Here is a 24,905-nt window from a genome sequence, read left to right as displayed (position 1 = left end):
GGGGCGTAGTTCCCGCCCCCGCTCGCTCTGTGCCGGGCAGGCGGTGTGGCGCGGCGCGGCGGACCATAACTCCCAGGGTGCACCGCGCGCCGGGGAGGTGGAGCCTTGGGCGTATCCTAAGGAGCTGAGGGGGCGGGACCGGCGCGTGCGCAGCGGGGCGCTCGGTGGCGCATTTTACCCCCGGGAGGGGAAGGTGGCGCCCGGTGGGGCGGAAGGAAGGAAGGGGGCGGCGCTCCGGCCCCGGGCTCTGCCGCCAGCGCCGCCGCTCCCGGAGCGGAGGCTGTTCGGGAGGAGGCGGCGAGGTGAGGCTGCCTGCCCCGTGAGCCGGCCGTGGCTGGTGGGGGACGCAGGGGGGGGAGGGGGGACGCCTGGCTCGGAGGGGCCGGTCCGAGCCCGGCTGCGGGGGGAGCAGGAGCTGTGGCCGCCCGGCCCCGCCCAGGAGGGGCTGGCAGGCTGCCCGGGAAGGGGCCCGGCGAAGGGGGGCCGCCGGTAGAGCTGGGCGGCGCCGGCCGTCGGCGGGGCGGGCGGAGCGGCTGACGGAGAGCTCCGGGGCCGTAGCTGCGCCGGGCGGGCGGCGCTTCCCGGCCCTCCCCGGCGGCCGAGCCCGACAGCGCCGCGCAGAAAATGGGGGCGGACAGGGAGAGCGGGGCGTCCTCGGCTCTCGGTCTCACCGCTTCTAAAATGGCGCTGGAGAGCCGGGGCTGCCTCCCTTGAGCTTTGGAGGCGGCTGGAGAGGCTGCGTCCGTCATGTTGAACTCCGAAAAAAAAAAAAAAATTATTTCCTTCGGTCTAGCTGTGGTGTTCTGGGCGGCAGTTTGGCCGCTGCAGGCAGCTTCTGTGAAATGTGAGTTTTAATCGCGTAGCGCAGCGCTCCAGCCGCGGTCACGGGTTCTGCCGACTCACTTTCTGTCCTCGGGTCAGCCCGCAGCCTTCCCTCTGCCTGCGGGGACTTGGGCGGCCTACGTGTTGTCGTACGGCTTCTGAAGCCTTCGTGCTCGATTATGCCTGGAAATCTCGTTAAAACGGAAGCACGATCCTAGCAACGCTATGTTCATGCCCTTCTATCGTTAGTGTTGGAATTGCGGCCATAGAAAGCTGCTTGTTTACTTGGCTGCATCTTCTGGGAAAGTGTCTGAGGGCCCTTCCACTTGTGGGAAGTTGCCCACCCTCAGGTTGGATGCGAGGTGTTGTTCGGTGTCAGCCTAGGAAGGGCCTCTGCTAGTTAGAATGAGAACATGGACTAGTGTCCAGGTTACATTTACATTAAGACTTTTGGTAGTCTTTCTGTAACAATACACATTCACTATGTTTCTGTGTATTCCTTCTGAAACAGACCTTCTCACTCCCACCCCCTGCCTCCATTTGGGGCTTTTTCCCCCCACTGGTTTCGTGTCTTGGTGCACTAAGTTCTATGATGGAGCCGATTTAAGAACTTTCTAGATGGTTCCTTTTGCACTGCAGGTCTCTGCTTCTTTGGTGGTTGTCTTTCATTTCCTGTGTAACTGTGCTGTGACTGGAGCCACTGTGATGATGATACTTTTTTAAATACTATCTTTATATTTGACCTCGACTATTTCAGTGATTACGTATCCCTACTTGGGAGTAGGGGGAGAATATTCTGCAGAATCGAATGCGAGGGATAGAGTGAGAAGCTGTTTTGCAAAGTTCCAAAGGGAAGTTTTTTCTGTAACCTAGAATTAATACTGCCTTCATCCTCTCTAGAAAACTCCTAGACCCAGATCACACCTTCAGGTATAGCTTTAGAGTAGTTCCAAATTATGGAAGCCCATGTCACCATCTTATTCTAGTGTTGCATGTGTTTTCAAAGAGATCATTAGAGAGACAGTTTGTTGCAGTTCAAAAGACAGTTGTGTGGGCTCTCTCCTGTTCTGTGTTCTCATGTGGGGATACTGAGAAGTAAGTGGAAGAATAACTTAGTCATGCATATGAATTGAAATGCAGAAAGTCTGTGCACTGGTTTGAAAGGTAAAATGGTCTTAAATGCTTTAATCCTATTAAAAAACATACATGTAATTGACTCTTGCACTTTCACCAGCAAAGGGCTTTGTGTTCCCTTTCACTTATTGTTTAACTCCTGGCACTTTTATTGGAGATGGTAACTGAGATCTCCTCTCTAAACGTCTTCACTGAGAAGTCTCTCTGCAGCAGTGTAACTTCTGTAACAAATCAGTCAGTCACCTCTGCAGAAAAACCTTAATATCAAGTAATTCCCAATTGTGTCACATGTAATAACTTTGTGCAAAGAGACTGCAAGTCTCGTGTCATGGTATTTTTGCTTACAGGCCTTTGTAACAAATTTCATGTATGTGTTTCTTTATTAAGTGTCCCTTTCTTCGAATAAGTTTGGAGGAGGTTCTGCTCACTGTTCTTATCACTGTTTCAGTGGGTGTGTTAGACATGTAGCTGTCTGATGAATACAGACTGTTTTTCCTTGGCAGAGATTACCTAAGACTTCATTTCATGGTAGCATAGCAATGTAGAGAAGTTAACAATAGTGATTGAAGCTAAGTTACCATCCACTCTTAGTTCATTAGAGCTCATTTAAAAAAAAAAAAAAAGTAAAAATCTTTGCACTTGTGGCAGAAGTGCCTGACTAATTTTCTGCTGCCAAGCCATATTTCGGGTGGACTTCTACTAGTTTTGTGAAGAAATAGGCAAATATTTAGGTTGGTGCTGTATAATACTAGTGAGTTTCAAGTTAGTTGGGGATTCTGAATATTATCTTGGTGTCCTACAGACAGGCAAGAGACCTAATTCCCTGAGGGAGGAGGAAGAAGTTTAATGTGTACTTCTGAGCATAAACTCTTATAAGAGAGCACTTCCAGTCCTAACATCTCTTCCCAGTCCAGTTGGATAGCTAGGCACTTAATTCTATCACCATCTGTGTGGCTTTTTGACAAATAATAGTCGCAGGGGGGTTGTTAGTATGTCTTTATATCCATCTCTGCCAGATTCTTTCTGCTTAAAACATCTGGTGGTGGATTCTGATAGTCTTTTTGATTTTGCTTCCTCACTGAAGTCCTTTGAGACTTATCCTTTATATGTAAGGATACAGTTTGACAGCTGACTGTCAGTGGCAGTGCTGGTTAAAAGCAGTTCCTGTCCCTTCAGTTACACCAACAAGCTGATAGCAAAATAGGGAGTCAAGGGTGTCGAATCTGATTTAGTTTACTGCGTGGCCTGACCGTGGATAAGATGGAAAGGCTGTACTGCTTATAAGTGGCATCACTGCCTAGTAACTATGCAAAGGTGTCCCAGAAGGTGTAGTCTTATAAGCATTTTGTTGGCAACTATGTTTGCTTAAATAGCCTGTCTTGCCCCTGAAGTGCCAATATATTTGATGAACATATGTAGTGAAGCAAGTAGAAGAACTGATCCAAACCTAAGCTTGGGAAAAAGTTATTAATGGAGATCAATTCCCCAAGTATGGACTGCTACAAGTGCTTATGGGTGTGGAGGGTGGGAATGGGAATAGATAGGAACTGACTGAGCTATACTGAAAGCTATCATGAATGTTGAGGAACAATGCTTTGTCCAGGTAGCTTAAGAGGAAGGAGTGATCATGATGCTGATCTTCTGAGGTTTTGATGAGAAAATATTGCTGGATTATTTTGAGCAAGTGTGGAACACAGTTTCTGTTCACATTAACCATGCTCCCCTTAGTGTACCTGCATTAAAAATGCATCAGTTCATACTTCTAAATATCTAAATAAATAGTTATTTTCATGGACACTTGTTGTGATTTAACCCAGCCACAACTAATTTCCGTGCAGCTGTTCACTCACTCCCCACCACCCTGGTGAGATAGGGAGGAAAGTCAGAAAAAAATGTAAAACCCAGGGTTGAGATAACAGTTTAATAATTTAAATAAAGTAAATTATAATAATGAGAGGAATAAAACCCAAGGCAGACAAGTGATGTGCAGTACAATTGCTCACCACCCACTGACCAGTGCCCATCCCTGCCCCAGGCAGCTATCAGTGGCTCCTGGCCAAGTGCCCCCAGTTTATATACTTGGCATGACATGGTATGGAATATCCCTTTGTCCACCTTGGGTCAGCTGTACTGGCCATGCTGCCTGCCAGCTTCTTGTGCACCTGCTGCCTAGCAGAGCATGGGAAACTGAAAAGTCCTTCACTTTAGGGTGAGCGCTACTTAGCAATAGTCAAAACATTAGTGCGTTATCAACAGTGTTCTCACGCCAAGTCCAAAACACGGCACTGCACCAGCTACTAGGAGGAAAATTGGCTGTGTTCTAGACAAAATCAGGAGAATAATTTACATAACTATTCAGTTGCTCCAGGGGAAGAAACTAAGTCCTTCACAGGATAGTAGCAAAGTAACTGGGAAATGATGCTGAAGTAGTATGAGACTTCATTACTGCTGCAGTTCCTGTCTTAAAATTACATGAGAAGAATTGTTTTGAGCTGCTGCATCTGCAGTGCAGCAAGGAAGGCTAGAGGTGAAAGGACAGAAAATCTATTACAGAAAACAGTCTAAAAAAAATGCAGATAGAGATGACTAAAAGTATGTGAAATGAAATTTAATCAATAGAAAATGGTTGAACTCTGTAGGCTATAGATCCTAAATTATTTATCATAAGAGTCTGTTACTCTGTAGTGTATGGGAAAGTGTGTAAAGCTGTCTGTATGCTTAAACAGTGGTCAGAGAATGGTATATTTCTGTTCTGGCTTCTAAGACTAGACTGAGGAATTCTATCAGAAGACTGAAGCTAGTGTTCTTTAGTTTGCCTTGGTCTGACGTGTATTTTCTGCTCTTAGGCATCTCCACTTTTGTATGGGGAAAGCATTTAGGGAGATCTAATCAGATTTGACATATGAGGTTTTGTGTATGTCTTTATATGAGTTTGTATGTGGTTTTCTGCAAGTGTCTTTAAAGACTTGAACTGGAGCTTCATTGTTATGAATGGTAATGTTTGAAATACTTTATCAGCTAAGCCCTCTAATACATATAAAGGAGTGACGAAGTCTAGGAGTTGGTTTAAACTATTCATGAATAATTAAAAAAACCTGTATTTAATACCTATGTATGTTTCTATTACTGAAGGTAGTATTAACTGAAGGTGTGATGTGCAAAAAGGGAGTATTTTTACCTAACCTGGAAGTCACCTGACTTTTTAATTATATGCATCTGTTGTTTACTTCCCTAATTTTTGATCTAAATAATGTTAATAACAGTTTCTTTAACAGTGAACTACCTCTTACGAAATAAAGAAATGGATGGGATGGATGAAACATCTAAAAGAATCCTAGAGCCATACCAGTATTTACTTCAACTACCAGGCAAGTTTCTTTGTAGTGTGTTGTTTGCAAATATCAAAATTGGTTTTATAGCAACTTTTGTCTAGGGAAATATAAGCCAAGAGGTTTATCTGTTCTTGATTTGTGAATTTAAGAGTAATAAAAAGTAATGGTTTCCAGTATTTGTTCCTCCTCCTGTAGAACCACCCGTTTGGCGAGGTTGGTACAGTAGCTCTTGAGTCTGTTTCTAGTGTAAGTAGTATTTCAGTTACTCTGTTCTCCATTCAGAATAACTGACTTGTTACTTTAAAAACTGGTAAGGGCAAGTACTGAAGACTTGATTGTATTCTTAAACTCAGTGTTTTGTTCTTTATCTGCTTGCTGTACTGAACTCAGTGGATTGTGGATTTTGCTTGGAGGCTTTTCTTTAAAGTTTTTTATATAGTTGGAGGTTCTTTGGGGTTTTTTGTTGGTGGGGTTTTTTTCTGTGTTAGCCTGTTTCTCTTGTGTAACTTATTCTCCCTGGTATGCATAGAGCTGGGTTCTTATGGCCAATTTCAGCTGTCCATGGATTGCTTCACTTGTGAGAGGTGTGACCAGTCCTTGTGTAGTATCAGGTTACTAGCAATACATTCATGTGAACTTTTTAGTCTTGAATTGTACTTATGTAGCAGAATACAGGAGGCAGTTTGATAGCAAACAATATCATATGCCTCTTGGAAGTCTCTTTGACTAAAAAATCAGATTGTTTGCTGTGACTTTTACTTGTACACCTAAAGTGTAATGCAGACCATACAAGCTATCAAAGTGACTAATTTTGTAAAATTACTGGCAGAATAACTTTGTCATTGGGACTATTGCATAATTACCTGGTTGCCTTCTGTCCAGTTTATACTGCATGCTGGTGGAGTTAAGGAAGATACAAAATATGGGTAAATATTAAGGAAAATAGTCCTGATCAAAATTATATCTGACCAGGGTAGAAGACCTTCTGCCTGGACAAGTAGCACTATAAATCACAGGCACCGTGCTAAGTGGCTTTTGCACATCTGCAGCAAGACCTGTATATCAGCAGGGTGAGCCCTGTGGGTCCTAATTCATTATACCTGTGTATAATGAAATTCATTATTAATCTCTGCAAATATCCAGGGTCTTCTTGCTTACATTAGTGGTTTCATTTGACTTGGCAGTTAGCACTGAGTTAAAACTAAGAAAAGGAAAGTATTTGGCAGTTGCATACCTTTTTAATGCCAGAAAGTTCATTTCCCATTTCCTCACATGTGTTCCTTTTGCCTGTGTTGAACTGGGTGGTGGTCTTTCTAGAGAACTGTCTTGAGAAAAAGTTTGTGATATTCCAGAGAGCTTTCTCAGACGTGGTCCTGAAGAAATTGACTTTCCTCCAACACCATCTTTAAATGTATTTTTTGTTTGGTTAGATTATCTCATTAACCAAGGTATGTTGTGACACCTTTACATCTTTAGCTGCTAATTATTTTTAGAGCTATTGTAGATAAAGAAAAAAGCTCAGCTTATACAAGAGGCACAAAGTGCCCAAAAAAGCTTCTTTAGGCAAAAGTGATTGACTAAAAGCTAACTGAAGAGCTATCACTTTAAATGGTGCATCTAGGATATACATTTAGCCTTCCCAGTCTGAGTCCTGTGGCTAAATTCCTCTACTTGGTGAGTTCAGCCCTAATCACTCTATACTGGTGGTTTATGTAATATTACACTTGCAGACAGTGCAGGTGTTTTATATCCTGTCCTGATAAAGAATCATAAATCTGATAGCCCACTTTACCATGGTGACTTCTACTTAATTCAGAGAAGGTGAGAAACAAGACACTTTTCTCTATGCAGTAATGGAGGTGTGACTCCAAAAGAGACATCTTCTCTTAAACTAGGCAGATGAAAGTGGTGTACCTGTGGAAAGTTTGTACTGAGTAACAGTGGAAGCAGTGAGGGTTCACAATCATATAGCTGGTGTTTACTGTTTTTGAAACACTGGCATTGCTTCAAATCAGCTGTGCCAAGTATGAATCAGTAGGACCAAGCTATATGTGTGAACCTTGGAGTTAGTATGAGCACTAAAGCTTGATAAGCAGGGAAAAAATGGGTGCATAGGTGCTGTTTATAAATAGGGTGGAACCCAAATGAAATGCCTGAGCTAATCTAAGAAGCTCTTGCTGAAAGAGACAGTTTCGTTCTATCCTCTGTGCTTTTGCAAGTATTCTGCTGCTTAACTTGTGCTAGTTCTCAGCTTGCTAATCAAATTATTAGGTAGTACCAACCACCTAACCTGTTAAAAACTTGCCTGGTTAATCTCTTGTCTTGTTAGTGAGCTGGCAAAAGGTTAGGGACAAGAAGCTGTTTCTGTGTTGGATCAGCTTGTTGGATCAGTTTGAGCTCTGAGGGGCTTTTGCAGGAAGCTTGGCTAAGTGTCAAATATGTATGCTTACAGCCCTACAGTCCAGTTGCTTATCTTCTAAGACTAGTTAAACAAACTCTCCAAGCGGTTTAGTAACCTGTGAGTAAATGAATTTAGATACATATCAAACTTTGTTTACATGAAGAGGGTTTTTGTAACAGTATTGAAGTTGGGAGGAGGGGAGGGAAGGTGCCTGCTAATGTTGTCTGTGGTGTAAGAACACAAATTTTTGTAACTGCTAAGGATTAACCCCTCAATACAAGGAGTTGTATTCCCATTACAGAAATAAGACTTTTAATGGTAATGGTTTGGGGGTGATACATAAAGTAAGCTTGTATATTTCTTTGACTTTCAACAGTACTAGGATAGGGAAGCTACTAGGATTAAAGTATTTTTACTATATTGCTATTTTTAACTGCTAGTATGGAAATTAATGTTTATTCCTTCTCTAGCAGAAATTATTGCTTGGGAGAAGAATTCTGAAACAGTAACTTTTCTTGTAAAATCTCACTGTAGGAGAACATTGCCATACTAGTTTTTAGCAATGTTCTACTTATTAATCTAGTATTTAGTCTCATATAGTGCAGGATTGACTTTCGCAAATTCCATTGTGGTTTGTCTCAAAAATGGCCTGATTCATACTCACGATGAATCTTTTATTTCTGCCTGTCTGAGTTAACAGCAGTAGCTGGTTGTGCAGCACTAAGGAGTATATGGAACTTCATTTGCCATAAAACTGATATGGTCAACAGCTTGCTGTTGAAAGGGGTAAATTCTGATCCCTTTCATGACTGCATCTTCCCTTTCATATCCCTCTAGTCTTAGCTGCAGTCTTTCCTGGGCTTGTTCAGCAAGCTAAACAATCAGGACTGGCTTTTGTTGTTCAGCTTTTTGTGCTGGGTTGTTGAACTTGACCAGCTTGGTGGAGGAGTTAAGCACCACAGGGCATGATCCCTACCACTGGCACAACTGCACTTGGCACATCAGAGGCCTCAGCTTGGGCCAAGTTCCTCATGGAGGCTGCAGCTCTCTAGATTCTGAGCTGCAGGAGTGCCTGGGGGCACCCATCGGCCAGAAACGAATGATATCCCTTCCCCTAAAAGGTATGTAGTGGTAGAAAAAGTGTGTCACCAAGCAAAGGAGCACTGGAAGGGGGTCAGCAGGCTTGCACAGCATCAGAGATAACAAAAATTACAAGACACTATGTATTCAAGAGTCTGAAACGTCCAGGTATATTGAAGGAGGGGCAGGAATAGTCTATGCATATCAGGCTGGGAGATGGATACTCCCACAGTGGTGAAGGCTGGGAACTGGGGAACTGATGGCTTCTGGCACCAGGAGAAAGATTCCTGTTCCTTGAGCAGATGTGCAATTGCCAAATAGGTTCAGTGCACTGTAAGAAGACACATGGTTGAAAGTTCTGTATAGATCTTTTACAACGTAAATGATTCTATGATTTTATACAACTAAGCATCAGAGCAGCACCTAGGGCAGCAGCAAGTGATAGTAGTGGAGACACTGACTCCTGCAGGGGATGGAGGCTTCCACATGTGGTTGTGTATTAGGGAGGTTTGCTGGTTTGGGGTACCTCTGATCTTATGGACAGATTGCCAAGGTGTTTCACCCTTAAAATACTTAACCTTGCAGTTCTTCTGATGGAGCAGTAATGGATATAGCAAGGGGGTGCTTGAAGCTTATCAAGCAAGTCTATGTGGCTTTTGGAATGAGAACCAAGGGCACAGGAAGCCACATGGCTTTTCTCCATGATCCTCAACCCCCTTCCCCTCACTGTCTAGAGGAATAAAGAGATACTGCCTGTCAACAACTAGTTAGTTGCACAGCTCATGTTGATAGCAGAGCTTTGCATCTTATGGCCATGAGACTCCCTTTGTAGAGCAAGGACTACCACGAGGAAATAGCATCCACCTACCCATGTCAGGGCACAAGTGTCTCTGCTAACAGACTGAGCAACGTGTGAGAAGGGACTAAACTAGAAATGACAGTAAAAGAAACTGAGTACACAGTCAAGTAAGGAATTAGTGAAGTTGTGGACAAAGGGTACAGGCTGATTTGAACAAGAGACACCTTGGAATCTCAGAGCTGAAAGCAGACCATCCCAGCACTCCAACAAGTACGAACAGAACAACATGATAGGGGAAGCTCTGACTTTTTCTGAGGAATCTGCAAGATTGGATGCCTCTCTGAAGTGCCTCTACACAAATGCATACATTATTGGGAATACACAGGAGAGGTTAGAGGTTGGCATTAATGTTATTGGAGTATCTGATTTGTGATAGCTCACACACAAGCGCTGCAATGGACGGATGTGGACTGCCTAGGAAGACAGCCTAGGATAGCAAGCCTTTTATGTGAAAAAGCAGCTTAATTGCATGGAGTTGTACTTTCAGTCAGATGAGCCTGTTGAGAGCTTATGAGTTAAGATTGGAGGGCAGATCAATAAGGGTGACACTATAGTGAGTCTTTACGATAGACCCCCTGAGCAGGAAGAAGCAGATGAGACCTTCAAACAACTGTAAGATGCTTCATATTTACATGCCCTGATTCTTATGAGACTTCAGTTACCTCACTGTCCAGTAGAAAAAGCAACACAGCAGGACACAGGCAATCCAGAAGGTTTCTGTAATGCATTGATGACCTCTTGCTACCACAGGTGGTCAAGGAGCTGATTAAAGAAGGCGTTATGCTGGACTTCACACTTAAAACAAGGAAGAATTGGTTAGGACATGAAGACTGGAGGCAACCTTAGCTGTAGTCACCATGGGATAGAGGCATTCAGGATTGTGAGAAGGAACAAGGCAAAAATCAGGATCACAGCTGTGGATGGGTTAACCCTATTATGAGCGGGGAAGTTAAGCTAGAGAATTCTGTCAGTGACCTTAATTTGTCACAAGTGGCTGCCCAGGTTAAAAGTGTATATGCCTGCTCTCTCTGCTTTTCTTCTGCAGTTTGTTTATGCTGGTTGTAGTGTTCTTTGTAGCTGCTTGGGGAGGTCTGCTTGGGGACTTCATCCATTTAGTTTTAATCCATCAAAGGACGCAGCTAAACATGCCAGTGTACAATATAGCAGAGGTAGTATAGTGCCTTGCTTCCTCCAGAAGGGCAATGCCCCTTCCTCTGGTCCTCAACATCTACTGCTCACCCTGTACTGACTCTGGTAGATCACTGCATAAGCTGACTCAGTACGTTAAGCTGGCGGAAAGCTAACCTAGCAAAAAGCAGAGTTCTCTGCTGGGCTAATGAGTTGAGTTAGCTTAGTGAGGCTGTAATGGAGGGTAGGTTAATAGTCCCTCTGCTCTTTCCCACGCTGTTCTAGCCTTTTTATGTACCCTCTCTGTAAGTGGGGTGCTGCCTTAAGGGTGTAATTTATTGTTATTTTAATGCAGCGAGAATGAAAAAATACTAACCAGGAGTCTGTCCAGAGCTGGAGGTCTGTAGGTTTTGGATCTTCCCTGTCACAAGGACAATTGTGGAGAGAAAGAGAGTGAGTTGGCTGATTTATTTTTTTTTTCTTTTTGTTTTTCTTTAGATGAGAAGCATCTCATCTGAAGAGGTGGAGGGAATGTCCTCAGTACACCTTTAATCTGACTTGATATTTGTTTTAAGGATAAAGCTTTAACATTCTTATCTGTAGAAGGAATTTCATCAGAATGAATCTCTTATATTCTTCTTTTTTTTCCTCACCTTTTCCACCCAGCATTACTAAGGAAGAAAGCTTTTCATAGTTGCTGTTCAATTTGGGTAATATTGAGTAATAATCTTATGCAGATTAAACCAAATGCATTTAACATACCTTTGATAGAAGCTTGATGCAGTAACATCTATTATTATATCTCTATACAGTAGGTAGAACTTCTAATTTTGGATGTTAGACTTCTATTTTTCAGTTTTACAATAGCCTGCTTAGAATAATGAACAGAGCAGTGACAAATGACAATGAAGAAACTAGATAATTCTGGCATTGCTCATTTTAATTTTGTCTTAGTGTTCTGTATTGTTGTCTAGTTTGGGGAGAGGAGAGGTGTGGCAAGGAATAGCCTTCTGCATCTAGGCTTTAGAGACCAGCATTAGAGAGGTTTGGTCTTGTGCCATTGTAGCATGGCTGCAGGCATAAAATGTGCATACAGAAAATTGCTGTACTATCACATAGACCAGGTGAGATTGACTTCAGAACAAGATAAAATGGTATTTTTGTAGCAATAATGTTCCTTTAGAAGACAAGCAAATTTGCACCTATAAAAGGAAAGATGAATTGCTTCACTACATGGTGTTTTTTCCTTGAATAGTCAGTGTCTAGGAAACCATGTTAGTCAAGATAGACGGGTCTAACAATTCAAATGCTCTCTGTACTAAGGAACTGAAGTGGCAAAATCCATTGTGCATGTTACTAATCCATTTGAAGTGTGTGCTAGTAGTCAAGTTCCTCATGATAAAATAATGCTCGTTGCTGAACATCCTGCATTCTGTAAGCATATTTTCTAGGAGACACATTCAGAAAAACAGAATTAAGTGTTGTCTGTATCAATGTAATTTAGAAGTGAATAAACAGTTATAGATAAGGTACACTTCCTTAATGTGATATTATCTCTGAGTGGTTTTCTTTATGGATGTAGTGAAATATTTGTTAGTACTTAACTGGCAAGCCCTACAGTTTAGCACATGTTTGTAACAGTTGTTTTCAAGGGGAGACAAAACAATCCCTCTCTTCTTCAGGAAGCTATTAGTGTTTAAAACTGAGCACAGAAAACAACAATGGAGAAAACAGGCTGCGTATGTCTGCGTATGTCTGCGTATGTCTGCGTATGTCTGCGTATGTCTGCGTATGTCTGCGTATGTCTGCGTATGTCTGCGTATGTCTGCGTATGTCTGCGTATGTCTGCGTATGTCTGCGTATGTCTGCGTATGTCTGCGTATGTCTGCGTATGTCTGCGTATGTCTGCGTATGTCTGCGTATGTCTGCGTATGTCTGCGTATGTCTGCGTATGTCTGCGTATGTCTGCGTATGTCTGCGTATGTCTGCGTATGTCTGCGTATGTCTGCGTATGTCTGCGTATGTCTGCGTATGTCTGCGTATGTCTGCGTATGTCTGCGTATGTCTGCGTATGTCTGCGTATGTCTGCGTATGTCTGCGTATGTCTGCGTATGTCTGCGTATGTCTGCGTATGTCTGCGTATGTCTGCGTATGTCTGCGTATGTCTGCGTATGAATACTCTTTCACACTGGACAGAACCAGAGGACAAAGCTACTGGGGGGGGAAAAAGGACCATTTTGTTAATCTCTTATAGTGAAACCCGAAAGATAGTGGTGACAGAAAGCACTGGAAATCATTGAGAATGGAGACAAAAATTTCAGACCTCTGATCCAGGGAAGAAGGTTATCACCCTTGCTACAGAGCCCAACCCACAAAGCTATTGCTTACCTGGTGGTGACTTAATTAGAAGATGAAAAATTCTTAGTCTGGTTTCTCCAGGGTATATCACTGCAAGTGAATTTACCCATTTTTATTATTCTGTTCTGTATGTGCTGATCACACAGCAGTAGAGAAGCCTTAGGGAGAGATTCAAATGTTGAAATTTTTTTGGTGCTATGGGCAAGATGGAATTATCAACAGCAGGACAAATATTGCAGAATCATAATGTCTCAGTAGATATTGAGACAAGTAATATGGAACCCACTATGTTGCACTGCTTTGAAGTTTATTTAAAGCTTTTTTGAAAGGCCTTCCTTATGTGAGCTACGTATGCAGAGCTGTTTTTCTAAACCTGTCCTAAGTTGTTCGAAGATCTTGTACATAGCTGAGCTTCTCAAAGTTCAGAGCAGAATTGTCTCAGTGTGGGTAGGGGAAGACTTCATTTTATATTGAACAATCAGTAGACACTGAATAAATATTTGTACCTGAATGCTAACCAATTATTAAAGAAAGCTGGTATCAACAATTTATAGGCGTAGAGTTTAACTTCTCTTGAAATTAACTCTGTCGTGTAAATTGCATCTGGATCAAACAACACTGCTTATTTTGACACTAAACTTGGATATTTGGTGTTGTCTTTCATTCCTATGAAACAGATGACTGCCTGACTCCAACAAAGTAGATTTAACCAAAGCAGACCAAATCCTATTATTTGTAGGCAGATTTCTTGAGTATAAGATAAATATCTGAATTCTTGGAAAGTTCTATTCTGTTTGGAATGTTCTGTTCAGATTTTTGTTTAGAGTTATTTAGTAAGTATATGAAATGTCAGTTTCCTGTTTTACGAATTTACAATAGCAAGTGAAGAATACAACGGGAGAAAGAACTAAAAATTGAGAGATGTACGTATTCAACAAATACCCATACTTTCACTAATAATGAATCATACTTGAAACATTTTAATCTTGAACATTCCTTACAAACTAGGGCTTACTTTCAGAAGTAGCAAGCTGATCTGTACAGGTTAACAACATACTCAGGATCTCTTACTAATTAAACTGTCAAAACTAAATATAGTAACCTGTAAATATGTACCTTGCATATTAATGTGAAATGTTTAAAACTGAAACTGCTGCTAATTGATGTTTATACAATAAAGAAACAAGCTATGCAGTGATATATTTTCCACTTTTGGGTCATCACACTGGTCAGGTTTTTTTAATGAGGTCTCAAGTCAGCTCTAGTTGTTAAGACAAACTGTCCCTAATAATGAACTTTGTTATTTTTATAAATGCCTATAATATTTTTATTGTAGGTAAGCAAGTGAGAACCAAACTGTCACAGGCCTTTAATCACTGGCTGAATGTTCCGGAAGATAAAATACAGGTACTGGCTAATTATTTTTAAAAGGTTGTTATTTTTCTTCCAAGATTACTGATAACAGATGATTCTAGTAGTTAGTGTAAATTGTAAGAAGTCTTAAATGCACTATTTTCTGAGTATAAAGTAAGCTTTCAGGAAAACAACTCTAGTACAAGGCTTTTAGTATGATGCAACACTGAAGAAATCACTTGCATGATAGTTACTTCTTTCTAAGTGTGTTCAATCTTTGAAGTTGTAGATAAGCAGGTATCACTGTTACCCACTTAACTCAGTTACTAACACTGAGGTTTTTAATGACTTGTGAAAGAAGCTAGACAGTTATCTTGTAAATGTAGTGGTTGAAAATAAAATCTTAAGATTTTGATTCAAGAATATCAAAGACAGCAGTTAAATCAACTTTACAAACCCAAAACTGTGAGGGGTATATCATACAGTCTCCAGTCCTTGCTTTCTAATGAGAAGCATTAAACTAGGAATTCTTGTTCCCTTTTGCTTTTCTGTTGGGCAAATGGTGCAAGCTGCATGGTTCTGTATTTAAACACTGTGGCTTGTCAAATGGAAAATTATCCTCTGTGTTAGGTTAGACTGCAGTTCTGCTAAACTGCATATAGAGAACGCAAAATATTCTGTGTCCAAGACAATGTAAGGAATTAAAATAATCAGTTGTGGGTTTTGACCCTTACCCAGCTGGTCTCTTGTTAATGTCATTAATGGTTGGCAGAAGTACCTTTAGAGTTTATTGAAGGAGTCATTTTTAGAGTGGCTTAAGAGTGACACTTCATAGCCCTCAAGTAGCAAAGTGGTTTAAGAGTCTGCATTCATAATCTAGCAATTCTTCTATTTTTCAATCTGTCTGTATAACTCTTTAGCCAGATTTATTCTGTCTTTCAGCTAGACACGTCTTACCCTTTGTGCTCAGATATATATCCAAATAAAACATAGCAACCTGTGTATTGTATGTGTTGATTTAGTCTAATATCATAGATCAGAATTCAAATTGAAAGGAGCCTCTGGAATTTACCTAGGACAACCCTCTTCTTAAAGCAGGGCTTGCTCTGTATCTACTTTAGGCTTCTGGGAGCCTTGTTGAGTTTGAAAATCTGATGTAGTTTCTTCACATTCCCAGGGTGAGTCTTCTCATGCTGAACTCCTTCCGTTATAACAAACCCTTCCATTCTGTTCAACTAGGACTTTTTATGTTACAGTCTGACGATTTCCTCTTGCCCTTTTGCTGAGCACCCATGACAGTGTGGTCCATTTTTGCTTAGTGATACAGTAAACTAAAGCTGCAGTGCCTCTGTATGAGCAGAAGTTACCAGTTCTGTTAGTTTAAACTGATGCTCACGTAACTACTATTGAGAAGTTGGACCACTTGTTTTGATTATCTTTATGAAGAAAACCAATGCTTTAATGTTTCCTTTGCCACTTAAGTTGTTTGTGATGGAACTTAGTAATTTTATTCTTCAGGGCCTTTGAGGACAAAACCAAGGCCCTGTCATGTTTTAATCTGCATCCTGACCCATTTATTACAGCTTTTGTGCATTCTTGTACTAATTTTGATAACTAATGATGGTTGAGGTCTGGAGGACCACCTCTGGTCATCTTTTTGACATCTCTCATAATCTTCTTAAGATGTCCCCTGTGTCTAATAGCCTGCTTCCCTTCCAGCTATTTGTATTTCTTTTATTAGAAATCTGAATTCTGGCATTTATTCTGGGACTTTCTTTTTTTTACCTTAGATTATTTGTCTTTATATAGTTAATTCAGATGATACAGTTGAGGCTACTGTTCCTCAGCAGTTTATTTTACTACTGACTGCCACCATTTCGCTTTTTTCCCCAGCCAGGTGGTCTCTTCACCCCCACCACTCACTGAATTTCTTGTAGCAATCTGGTGCTGCACTGAGAGACTCCAGCTTGTTGAATTAGAGAACACTGGGCTTGTCAGAGGAACTTTCTCCTAAGGAAGCACTGAAATGGCCTAGTACAGGGTCAACCAAATTTTAGAACTATTGCAGATAAGGAGTTGAAGAAATCTGTGTGTTGAACTAATAGTGCAGCAGGTACTGATTAGATAGTTTAGGCTGTAAGAAAACATAACACTCTGTACTGGGTCTTCAGCTGTCATGAAGAGCAGTCTTTTCATTTTCTTGAGCTGCTTCCTGATGTCTTATAAAATAAGCTTTTTCTGCTCTATGAGCTATTTCACTCCTTACTTTCACCTTTGAAGCATTTTTGACACTGTCTTAAGTTCACTAGATAACTTGATTCAGAGTCATGAAGCACTGTTTCCATTAAATCTTAAATGTATAGAAGCTGCAAGGGATCATGAAACTGACAGTGATATGGAATAGGTTAGCAAGAGAAACGCTGGAATAAGCTTATCCAAGGAATTCATAAAACACATAGAACGTTTCCTGATAATACTGAGAATGAGATAGTGGACCAAAAGAATATTCAAACAAATAGGTATATGGAATTGCCTTCAGTGAGTGCTCTATCCTTTGATTTTTAAGTCAACGGTCAACAATGTATCTTGACAGGTCCAAGTAGGGCTTACTTCTTGCTGGTTGGTGAGTCGTGAGGGTTAAGTATGTTGTTCTGGCAGTCATATCTTGGAAAAGCAATTAAATTCCTGGGGTTTAGGTTTTAATCTTTGGGACATTGGTCATCGAACATCAGGTGGCTTGCTGCCCAAAAAAATGCTTACAGCAAAGTCTGTATTGTTTTGTCCTACAGGACCCACCAATAGGACCATACTAGGTACTTGCTACTATTTTGTGGTGGCCTTAGTATTTTTTAGCAGTTGTTTTGATGAATGTTGACTGAGTGCAATGTTTGTAGCTAGCAAGTGTAATTGGTTCATTAGCTTTAAAATCATATCTTAATCAGATGGTTTTTGCAGTGAGTTTATACAGTATGCAGTTTTATATGCTTAAATTTATTTCTGTTTAAGCAGGTGCTGAATATACCTGTTGATTGCATAACAGCTGTGCAATAAAAGCAGTGTATAATGTTAAGACTCTTCATTTTTTTTGTTGAGATGTTAAGGTTCACTTCTAGTCAGCTACAAACCTGATGTTCTGAAGAGTTTATTGCACATGTCAGGTGGTGTATGATACTGGTCTACCTAGTAACAAGTAGTAAGTGTGTAGGAAGCTTCCCAAAAGATATCGTAGCTGTTGTCTTTCTGCCAAGAATTTTCCAAATGATGTTTCGGAGAGAATAGTCTGTCCTTTAAGAGCTCAGTACTGAAGATAACCACACAAAGTGTGGGAAAAGAAAGATGAACTCTCTCTGCTTATCAAAACAAGGTTTATGAGACAAATGGGATGATACCTGACGCTCTCAAGAACTGACCTGGGGAGATTTGAGGTTAGTGAATCTAAATGTTTGAAAACACTGTTTATTTTCTTTTCCCCTAATCATGTTTCTAGTAACAGACTTCTAGACAATGGCTGTTTTAGAACTGTAGCAACAATGCAAATGGAAGCACTTCAGGGAGTAAGTTCACTTTGAATTTGAAAACAGTATACAAAAGACAGACCACATGATCTAGGACATAGAGCAAACTGGCTGATGGAGAGAATCATAAATCTGTACTAATAGTAAAAGCAAGTGGTCTAAAGGGGAACCTCAGGGATAGAGAATATATTTCTTTAAAACATTATCAGTTTTAAATAAGGTCTTGCAAAATGGGGTATTAAATTACAATGTCAGACTTAATAATTTTCTCTTCTTATAATAGGTTATCATTGAAGTGACAGAGATGTTGCACAATGCAAGCCTACTTGTGGATGATATTGAAGATAACTCAAAGCTACGACGGGGCTTTCCAGTGGCACACAGTATCTATGGAATTCCATCTGTAATCAACTGTGCTAATTATGTGTATTTTCTTGGCTTAGAGAAGGTTTTAACCCTCGATCATCCAGATGCTGTTAAAGTTTTTACCCGCCAACTTTTGGAACTCCATAAAGGTCAAGGCTTGGATATTTACTGGAGGGATACTTACACCTGTCCTACGGAGGCTGAATATAAAGCTATGGTACTGCAAAAGACAGGTGGTCTCTTCGGATTAGCTGTAGGCCTCATGCAGCTGTTCTCAAATTATAAAAAAGACTTAAAGCCACTTCTTAACACACTTGGTCTCTTCTTCCAAATAAGAGATGATTATGCCAACTTGCACTCCAAAGAATATAGTGAGAACAAGAGTTTTTGTGAAGACTTAACTGAGGGCAAGTTCTCATTCCCAACCATTCATGCAATTTGGTCAAGACCTGAAAGTACTCAGGTGCAAAACATTTTACGTCAAAGGACAGAGAACATAGATATAAAAAAATACTGTGTGCATTACCTTGAAAATGTTGGTTCCTTTGAGTACACTCGGAATACATTGAAAGAGCTTGAATCTGAAGCCTATAAACAAATTGAATCACTTGGGGGAAACCCTGAGCTTGTAGCACTAGTTGAACAGCTGAGCAAAATGTTCAAAGAAACTGAAAATTAAAAATGTAACTTCTGAGTGTGGGTGGAAACTCTTTTTAAAATGGAAAGATAACCAGACTGAGAGATGTGATAAACAGTCTCATGTAAAACTTTCTCTTGTAGCTATGTTAGCAGAAATTACTGTTAAAAACAACTTGTCACTGAGTATTGAAATATATACCCTATTATCTCTAAAGTCTTAACTGTAACTGCTTACAGTCTGCTTTGCTAAAGCAGATGTACTAGAACTGAAACAAGTTTTGAATCTAAATGTGTTCATGTTTACACAATCATAGGCATTATTTCACGCCTAAAACTCTTGTGTCTCTAACCAGGCTATCATAGGCTTCTGGTTGAAATTCTGTGTTTAAATCATATTGACATATGTGTATTGTGCATTTTCAAATGATGCTCTGGTAAACCAAATTGTATGTTAAATAACAGAAAAAGATAGTTGCAACTACAATGGATATAAAATCATTGTATGATATTTCTAAGTTAGACTTGTGAAGATCAGATGGATCAGCTTACTAAGTTCTAAGGTGAATATCCTAGCCAGCTTCTGGGGATATTTTCAGGGGAATGTGAATTATGAAAGATAGCATTTTATATGCAAATAAGACATGTTTAGTCTGAAATTGTGACTTTGTAAAGATTTTGAAGTACCCTAGAGAAAAAATTCCATCACATCAGCAAAGTGAAAATTCACAGCTGATTCCAGCTTTTCAGTGAATAATTTTGATCACCTGGTTTTAGATTTTGAAACTGTCAAACATTTTGTAGCCAGGAACTTAAATCTATGCATTAGAGCCCATACATGTAACTGTAAATAGCAACACAGTAAGTTGCTACTACAAGTGGAAAGGGCTTCACATCAGGTAACTTTAGGACACTGTAATTGGTGCAGGTCTCTTTAATAATTGCTCATAATTGAGGTGCTTCTCCAAGACTTTATTCATAATTCATATTTCATTCCTGTTCTGAATTACTGTCTGGAGGCATGTTATAGATCTCTCCAAAGATACAAGATCTGTAATTTTTTTGCTATAGCAGAGTACAGTATCTTGTTCTACGAGCTACACTACCACTTCAGTTTTGTTAATTGCTTAAATAAAGCTTTAAAACTATAGACAAACCAAAATAGAACTGGGACTGAAAGTAAGATTGAGGGGTAGGACTGATAAGTGACTGCTCACCTCTCTATGTATAAATAAATGTATATAAAGAAAAAAGTGAAGAAAGTGTAAGCAGAGATGTTTGGGTTTTTTTCTTGGCTGGGCTGGCTTTAATCAGGTTCAATTCCCTTTGTCTTCACAGCTATATAAAGCTTTGCTTTGGGGTAGGAAGGTAATGGTTTGGTTCAAAGGTAGGACTGGTGCTATAAGCTGTGGTGTTAGCTCAAGCGTACTCTGAAATGGCCAGAGTTACTTGGCTTTGAAAGGCTAAAGGATAATTTTATGCAGGTGTTCATTTACTGTACCTGGAAAGCAGGGAGAGCCATGATCTCAACCCACTGAGAAAACTAACTGAAGAAGGTTACTGTAATGTCTTCCCTGGGCAGCCTTAATATTCTTCTGAAAGTGATCAAACAAAATTCAGAATGACTGCTTTCAGTCAGAGATATTATGTAGTTACGGATGACAGCTTCTGCCTTTTATCTGCATGCTGGGGAGGAATCTTTGACTGATTAGGCATAGAATAATAGCCTTTTCACTGAGTGGACCTGGTTGCCAGGACTGAATAGCTTCAAGTTGGTGAAAGGTATTTTTAATGTTAATGAAAGAGAATTGTAATTCCTTTTTCATAACTTGCAGTGCTTAGAAGCCTTTTAATTTTTAATGTGTTATGAGAAAATACTATCTGCAGCAAGTTACGTTTATTTTGTGCCATGTCTTGGGAGAGTTTCTAAGCACTGTTGCAGCTGATGTTGAATAGAGGAGAGCACTGAAAAGACTACTGTTGTGAGGAGAATCTCCTAGTCTTACTGTGAAAGGTATCCTTGTGTCTATTAGGATATTGTAACTGCAACACAGTGCAAAGTGTACTTAGTGCTATTTTGTGTCTGTTCAGTTGCTGAATGTAAACAGTTTTGTGTAATCAAGCTTTCATAATGAGGTAGCCTTTCTTATTTTTTGTATAAAACTTCTTTACCATCTGAGACTTCTGCTATGTCATTGCTCTTTTGGTTTGGTTCATTCTAGGAATTCACCCCAGTATTTAGTCTAATACCATATCTTGTAGAGTGTGCCTTCATTAATGTAGGAGTAAGTACATTGATGTTTTCCAGCTGCAGGCCATTTAAACTACAAATGAGTAAGAAGAGAAAAGTTGGTCCAGCTTTCTTTTCCCAGGGTACAAAGAAACCATACAGCTCTGTCTTACTATTCTGCCTTCAAGGCTTTTATTACCAGTATTCAAAGCATACCCTGAAGGTATATCTGAAAAGACCCAGAAGCAGAGCTGTTGTTCTTCACTTTAGTTAAGATAAACAGGACTGTGAGGGTTTTTCTTCATGTATTCAGGAGTTGGAAGAGACTGGGATGTTTCCCCTTCATCTGTTAAGCTGGTAGAACATCTCTTAAGTATTAAATGTCAGTAGTGATGATGTTCCTTAGTCAAGGTCGATTTTATATTTGATGCCGTAAGATGCAATTGTGCATTCTCATCAATATTCTCCAATGTTCCCGCTGGTTCAGGCTGCTGAGGTTAAGCAATGTTAGGAAAATCACTTCTTTAAAGCAGCATGGGAGTTCTTGTGGCTGCAGAATTAGTTTAGCTGTATGAGTGCCACTCACTGTTGCTATACCTCCCACAACACAGGGAGTGGGGTTTTTTCCTGATCTTCACAAGGTACGCATTGCTGTGGAACAGAAACCTGAGTTGCAAGTAGAGAAATTTTGCCATGGGGAAACAAAGAGGATGCTGGTTTCAATGTTAGTTGCTTTGAGCCAGAATTGTTCCCCTTATTATCTTTGTACCATTGCTAACAAGTTTGGGTTTGGTCAGGTTATCATGGCATTTCTTGGGGTTTGGCTCTTGCGGCGCATATAAAGAGAAATGCAAATACTCATCAGTCTGCAACATTTCCCCCTACCTCAGTATGTTTTATTGTGTGCTTGCTTGGACATAAATGAATGCTGTCACCTCTTTGAGTAGCCAGCCATTGGATGGGACATCTGGCTTTGCTTTTTCAAAGGCTGATGTTCTCCCCATCAATTATAATGAAAATGGCATTATTTCAAGACCTTCCTGAGGACGTAGCTTGTCTTTCTCCTCTCTGAACTCGGACTGTACTCAGTACTCAGTTACTAAGAGCAACTTTGTATGTATCAGCCAGTTGTTGATACAAACAGCCTGAAAGTGTTAATAGCAGTGGGAAAGAAACTGTTGCCACTTCTCTGTGTTTCAACTAAAGTTAATTTTGCTAATTTGCCTGCATGTGCTATGGAGTTTTCCTGTATTAATGAGTGCTTTCCTCAATTATTGTTAAAATGCCAGCATGCTATAAAAACATGGGATTTGTGGGGTTTGAACTTTAATATGACTTTATCACTGAATTGGGCCAGGATTTTATTCATATGCAAGAGCATCTTTTACTCTTCTTTGACCTGTCTTAATTGTTTTACATTTCAGGTTTGATATTTACTATATTCTTTTTATTATTTGCTCAGTACTTTCGCTGTAATTCTTCTTTCAGTTATATTTCTATTCTCTGCTAATACCACAGCATACATAATACCATCAAACTCATTTTTGATCCTGGTCAAACAGAATAGTCTGGGTCTGCTTTTGCAGCAGTAAATCTTGATTCATCATATGCCTTCACAAAAGTAATCAAAGATTTTCTACGATCCTGAAATGCCTGAAACTTTTTTTTTCCAGGAAGCTAAAGCCTGTAACATTTTATATTGCCATAAATTATTTTTGTCCCATGTAGCTTGAGCTACTTTCCCTCTCCTACCTGTTTGCTTTCAAGACCTATTTTGCTTTGGTGCTAATGCCTGTTAGGTCTTTTTATGAAAAATTTAACTCCCTAGCCCTGGGGAAGAGAAGTTAATTTTTGTCTGGGTTAATGAATTATCCCACTCAGCAAGAGTCTGATGAATGTCAGAGCTGGCAGGTAGACAGAGGCCAGGGAAAGTATTTGACAGAATAAGAAAACCCATTTCAGTCTCCCGAGGCTGCCTCATGTAATTTTACCTCATTTTACAGCATTTACTTGACTTTGTTAGGAAAGGCAAAAGAGTGTGGTTAGTTTCTTTGAGCTTCCCTTCTTGCTTTGCAAATAGACTGCAAGAGATATTCAAGTTAAAAATTATTTATTCTGATAGTTATTTATTTAATTTGACTATATCATCTAAAGGTTTTGATTAAAGCTACAGACTAAACAGAGTACATTGTTTCATTGTTGTATTTTTCTTTCTCTTAATAACTTTTCTGTTCTTGAAGTCAGGGAAACATAATCTGCCATGTGTCTATTTGACTTGTTTGCTACCTCACATTAACATCCTTCCTGAATAACCTTTACCATAGGTGAGCATCAGTGTTCACTGTTTCTGTGGCATTTTTTAAAATTACTTTAGAAGACACCTTGTGAGGTGTGGCTAGGAGTAATCCATGATTCATTAATTCAATTCAAGCATATTATCTGCAAAACTTAATAATAAAGATTCAGGTTAAACCACAATAATCCTGATAGTTTTCTTCATCTCTCTACTCTGTGAAACAAGTGAGTTCTCCATAAGCTCATTCAAAAAGTATTTTCTGTTCATGTGGGTTTAGTACAGCAAAAGAACTATGGGGGATACCCAAAGAAGACCTAATGTGACACTTCCAGGGAAAGCACTACAAAACCTGATGTGAATTTGCGTAGAAGACTAACTCCGATGTGAAGGGAAATCATGGATAACTTTCTGCTTTTGAGCTCCATGAAAATGCTCTCTGCTCTGTTGGTCTATTAATTATGTGCTGACAGTAAGGAGTTGCATCATCTCTTGACCACAGTAGGTAATTTTCACTCTCTTCATAATGTTTCAGTTGATATTTCTAAAGCATATAGTGTGAAGTTACTTAATCACTCAGTAAAGTAATTACTGAAGTCTGTAAAAAAGGAAAAATGCCAAATGCATACATTTTGTTTATGTATTTTGAAATACATAAAAACTGGCCTGTTCTCTTGCAATCTACTATGTTACTCTGCAATAAACTGCTAGCTGAGGGAGGCATAACTTTTCACTGACTGAAGTTATTAAAACCAGGCTGACACCAAACCTCTGAACAAATTGGATGGGGGGAAAAAAGGGTTGGCAAGGAAAAGTTCTTTAAAAATAGAATTTCTGTTAATTGCAGAGTTAGTACATAAAGCATGGAACTAACTCCAACAATTTTTCTATGGCCTTAACTGAAGGATTTGTAGCTAACTGTTTTCTTCTGTTTGGGGGTGGGATGGAATGTGCAAGTCAAAGTAAAAGCCATAAGGAGGAATTGTCATTGCTTTTCCCAGAAATATAAAAACTATGCTATAAACCTAATCTCTTATATTTTACACCAACCAACATGTATGTTCAATAAATCTGTAAGGTAAATCCATTTCTACTTAGGTGTTTATAAAATGCAGAAGTTGCAATTCTAGGTAACAGGGTGAAAATGTTAAATTGGTCTAGTTGTTTCATTGGCATTGGGACTGTCCTGTTCCTTGTCAAGTGCAGAGGATGAACTATAGCCGTTTGTTGATAACAGCACCAAGTGAGGCATGCTCTCAGCTTTGTCCTCAGGAACAGTGGATGAGTCAGAAAAGGAGAGCAAGAGGGGCTTAGGGCTGTTATTCCTGCTATCACATTTGTACCACTATCTATGTAGCTTCAGCATCGTTTTAAATTGGAACAGGTCGTTCCAAGGGT

The 24,905-nt window shown here is 40.0% G+C and overlaps 2 protein-coding genes across 14 annotated transcripts in view; both read left to right on the top strand.

The window, feature by feature from the left end:
• The first annotated feature begins 140 nt into the window (after positions 1–140).
• GGPS1 (geranylgeranyl diphosphate synthase 1) lies at positions 141–22,433 on the top strand. Of its 13 annotated transcripts, none has more exons than XM_032684068.1 (4): positions 141–302; positions 5,232–5,324; positions 14,451–14,521; positions 18,266–22,433. In XM_032684068.1, the coding sequence occupies exons 2-4, from the start codon at positions 5,258–5,260 to the stop codon at positions 19,025–19,027; spliced, it is 900 nt and encodes a 299-aa protein (XP_032539959.1). In that variant the 5' UTR covers positions 141–302; positions 5,232–5,257; the 3' UTR covers positions 19,028–22,433. The 13 variants fall into 13 exon arrangements, with proteins under 13 accessions (XP_032539959.1, XP_032539964.1, XP_032539963.1 ...); XM_032684073.1 differs by having other exon boundaries at positions 195–302; positions 5,220–5,324; XM_032684072.1 differs by having other exon boundaries at positions 216–312; positions 5,229–5,324.
• Positions 229–24,905, top strand: part of TBCE (tubulin folding cofactor E) — a 52,286-nt gene continuing 27,609 nt past the window's right edge. The window contains exon 1 of the mRNA XM_032684062.1: positions 229–302. The gene's annotated coding sequence lies outside the window, so the exon portion shown is untranslated. The remainder of the gene's footprint in view (positions 303–24,905) is intronic.

This window comes from Chiroxiphia lanceolata, chromosome 3, assembly GCF_009829145.1.
Source record: "Chiroxiphia lanceolata isolate bChiLan1 chromosome 3, bChiLan1.pri, whole genome shotgun sequence".
In the NCBI taxonomy this organism is placed as follows: domain Eukaryota; kingdom Metazoa; phylum Chordata; class Aves; order Passeriformes; family Pipridae; genus Chiroxiphia; species Chiroxiphia lanceolata.
The sequence above is the reverse complement of the archived record's forward strand: the minus strand, read 5'-3'. Positions and strand labels throughout refer to the sequence as shown.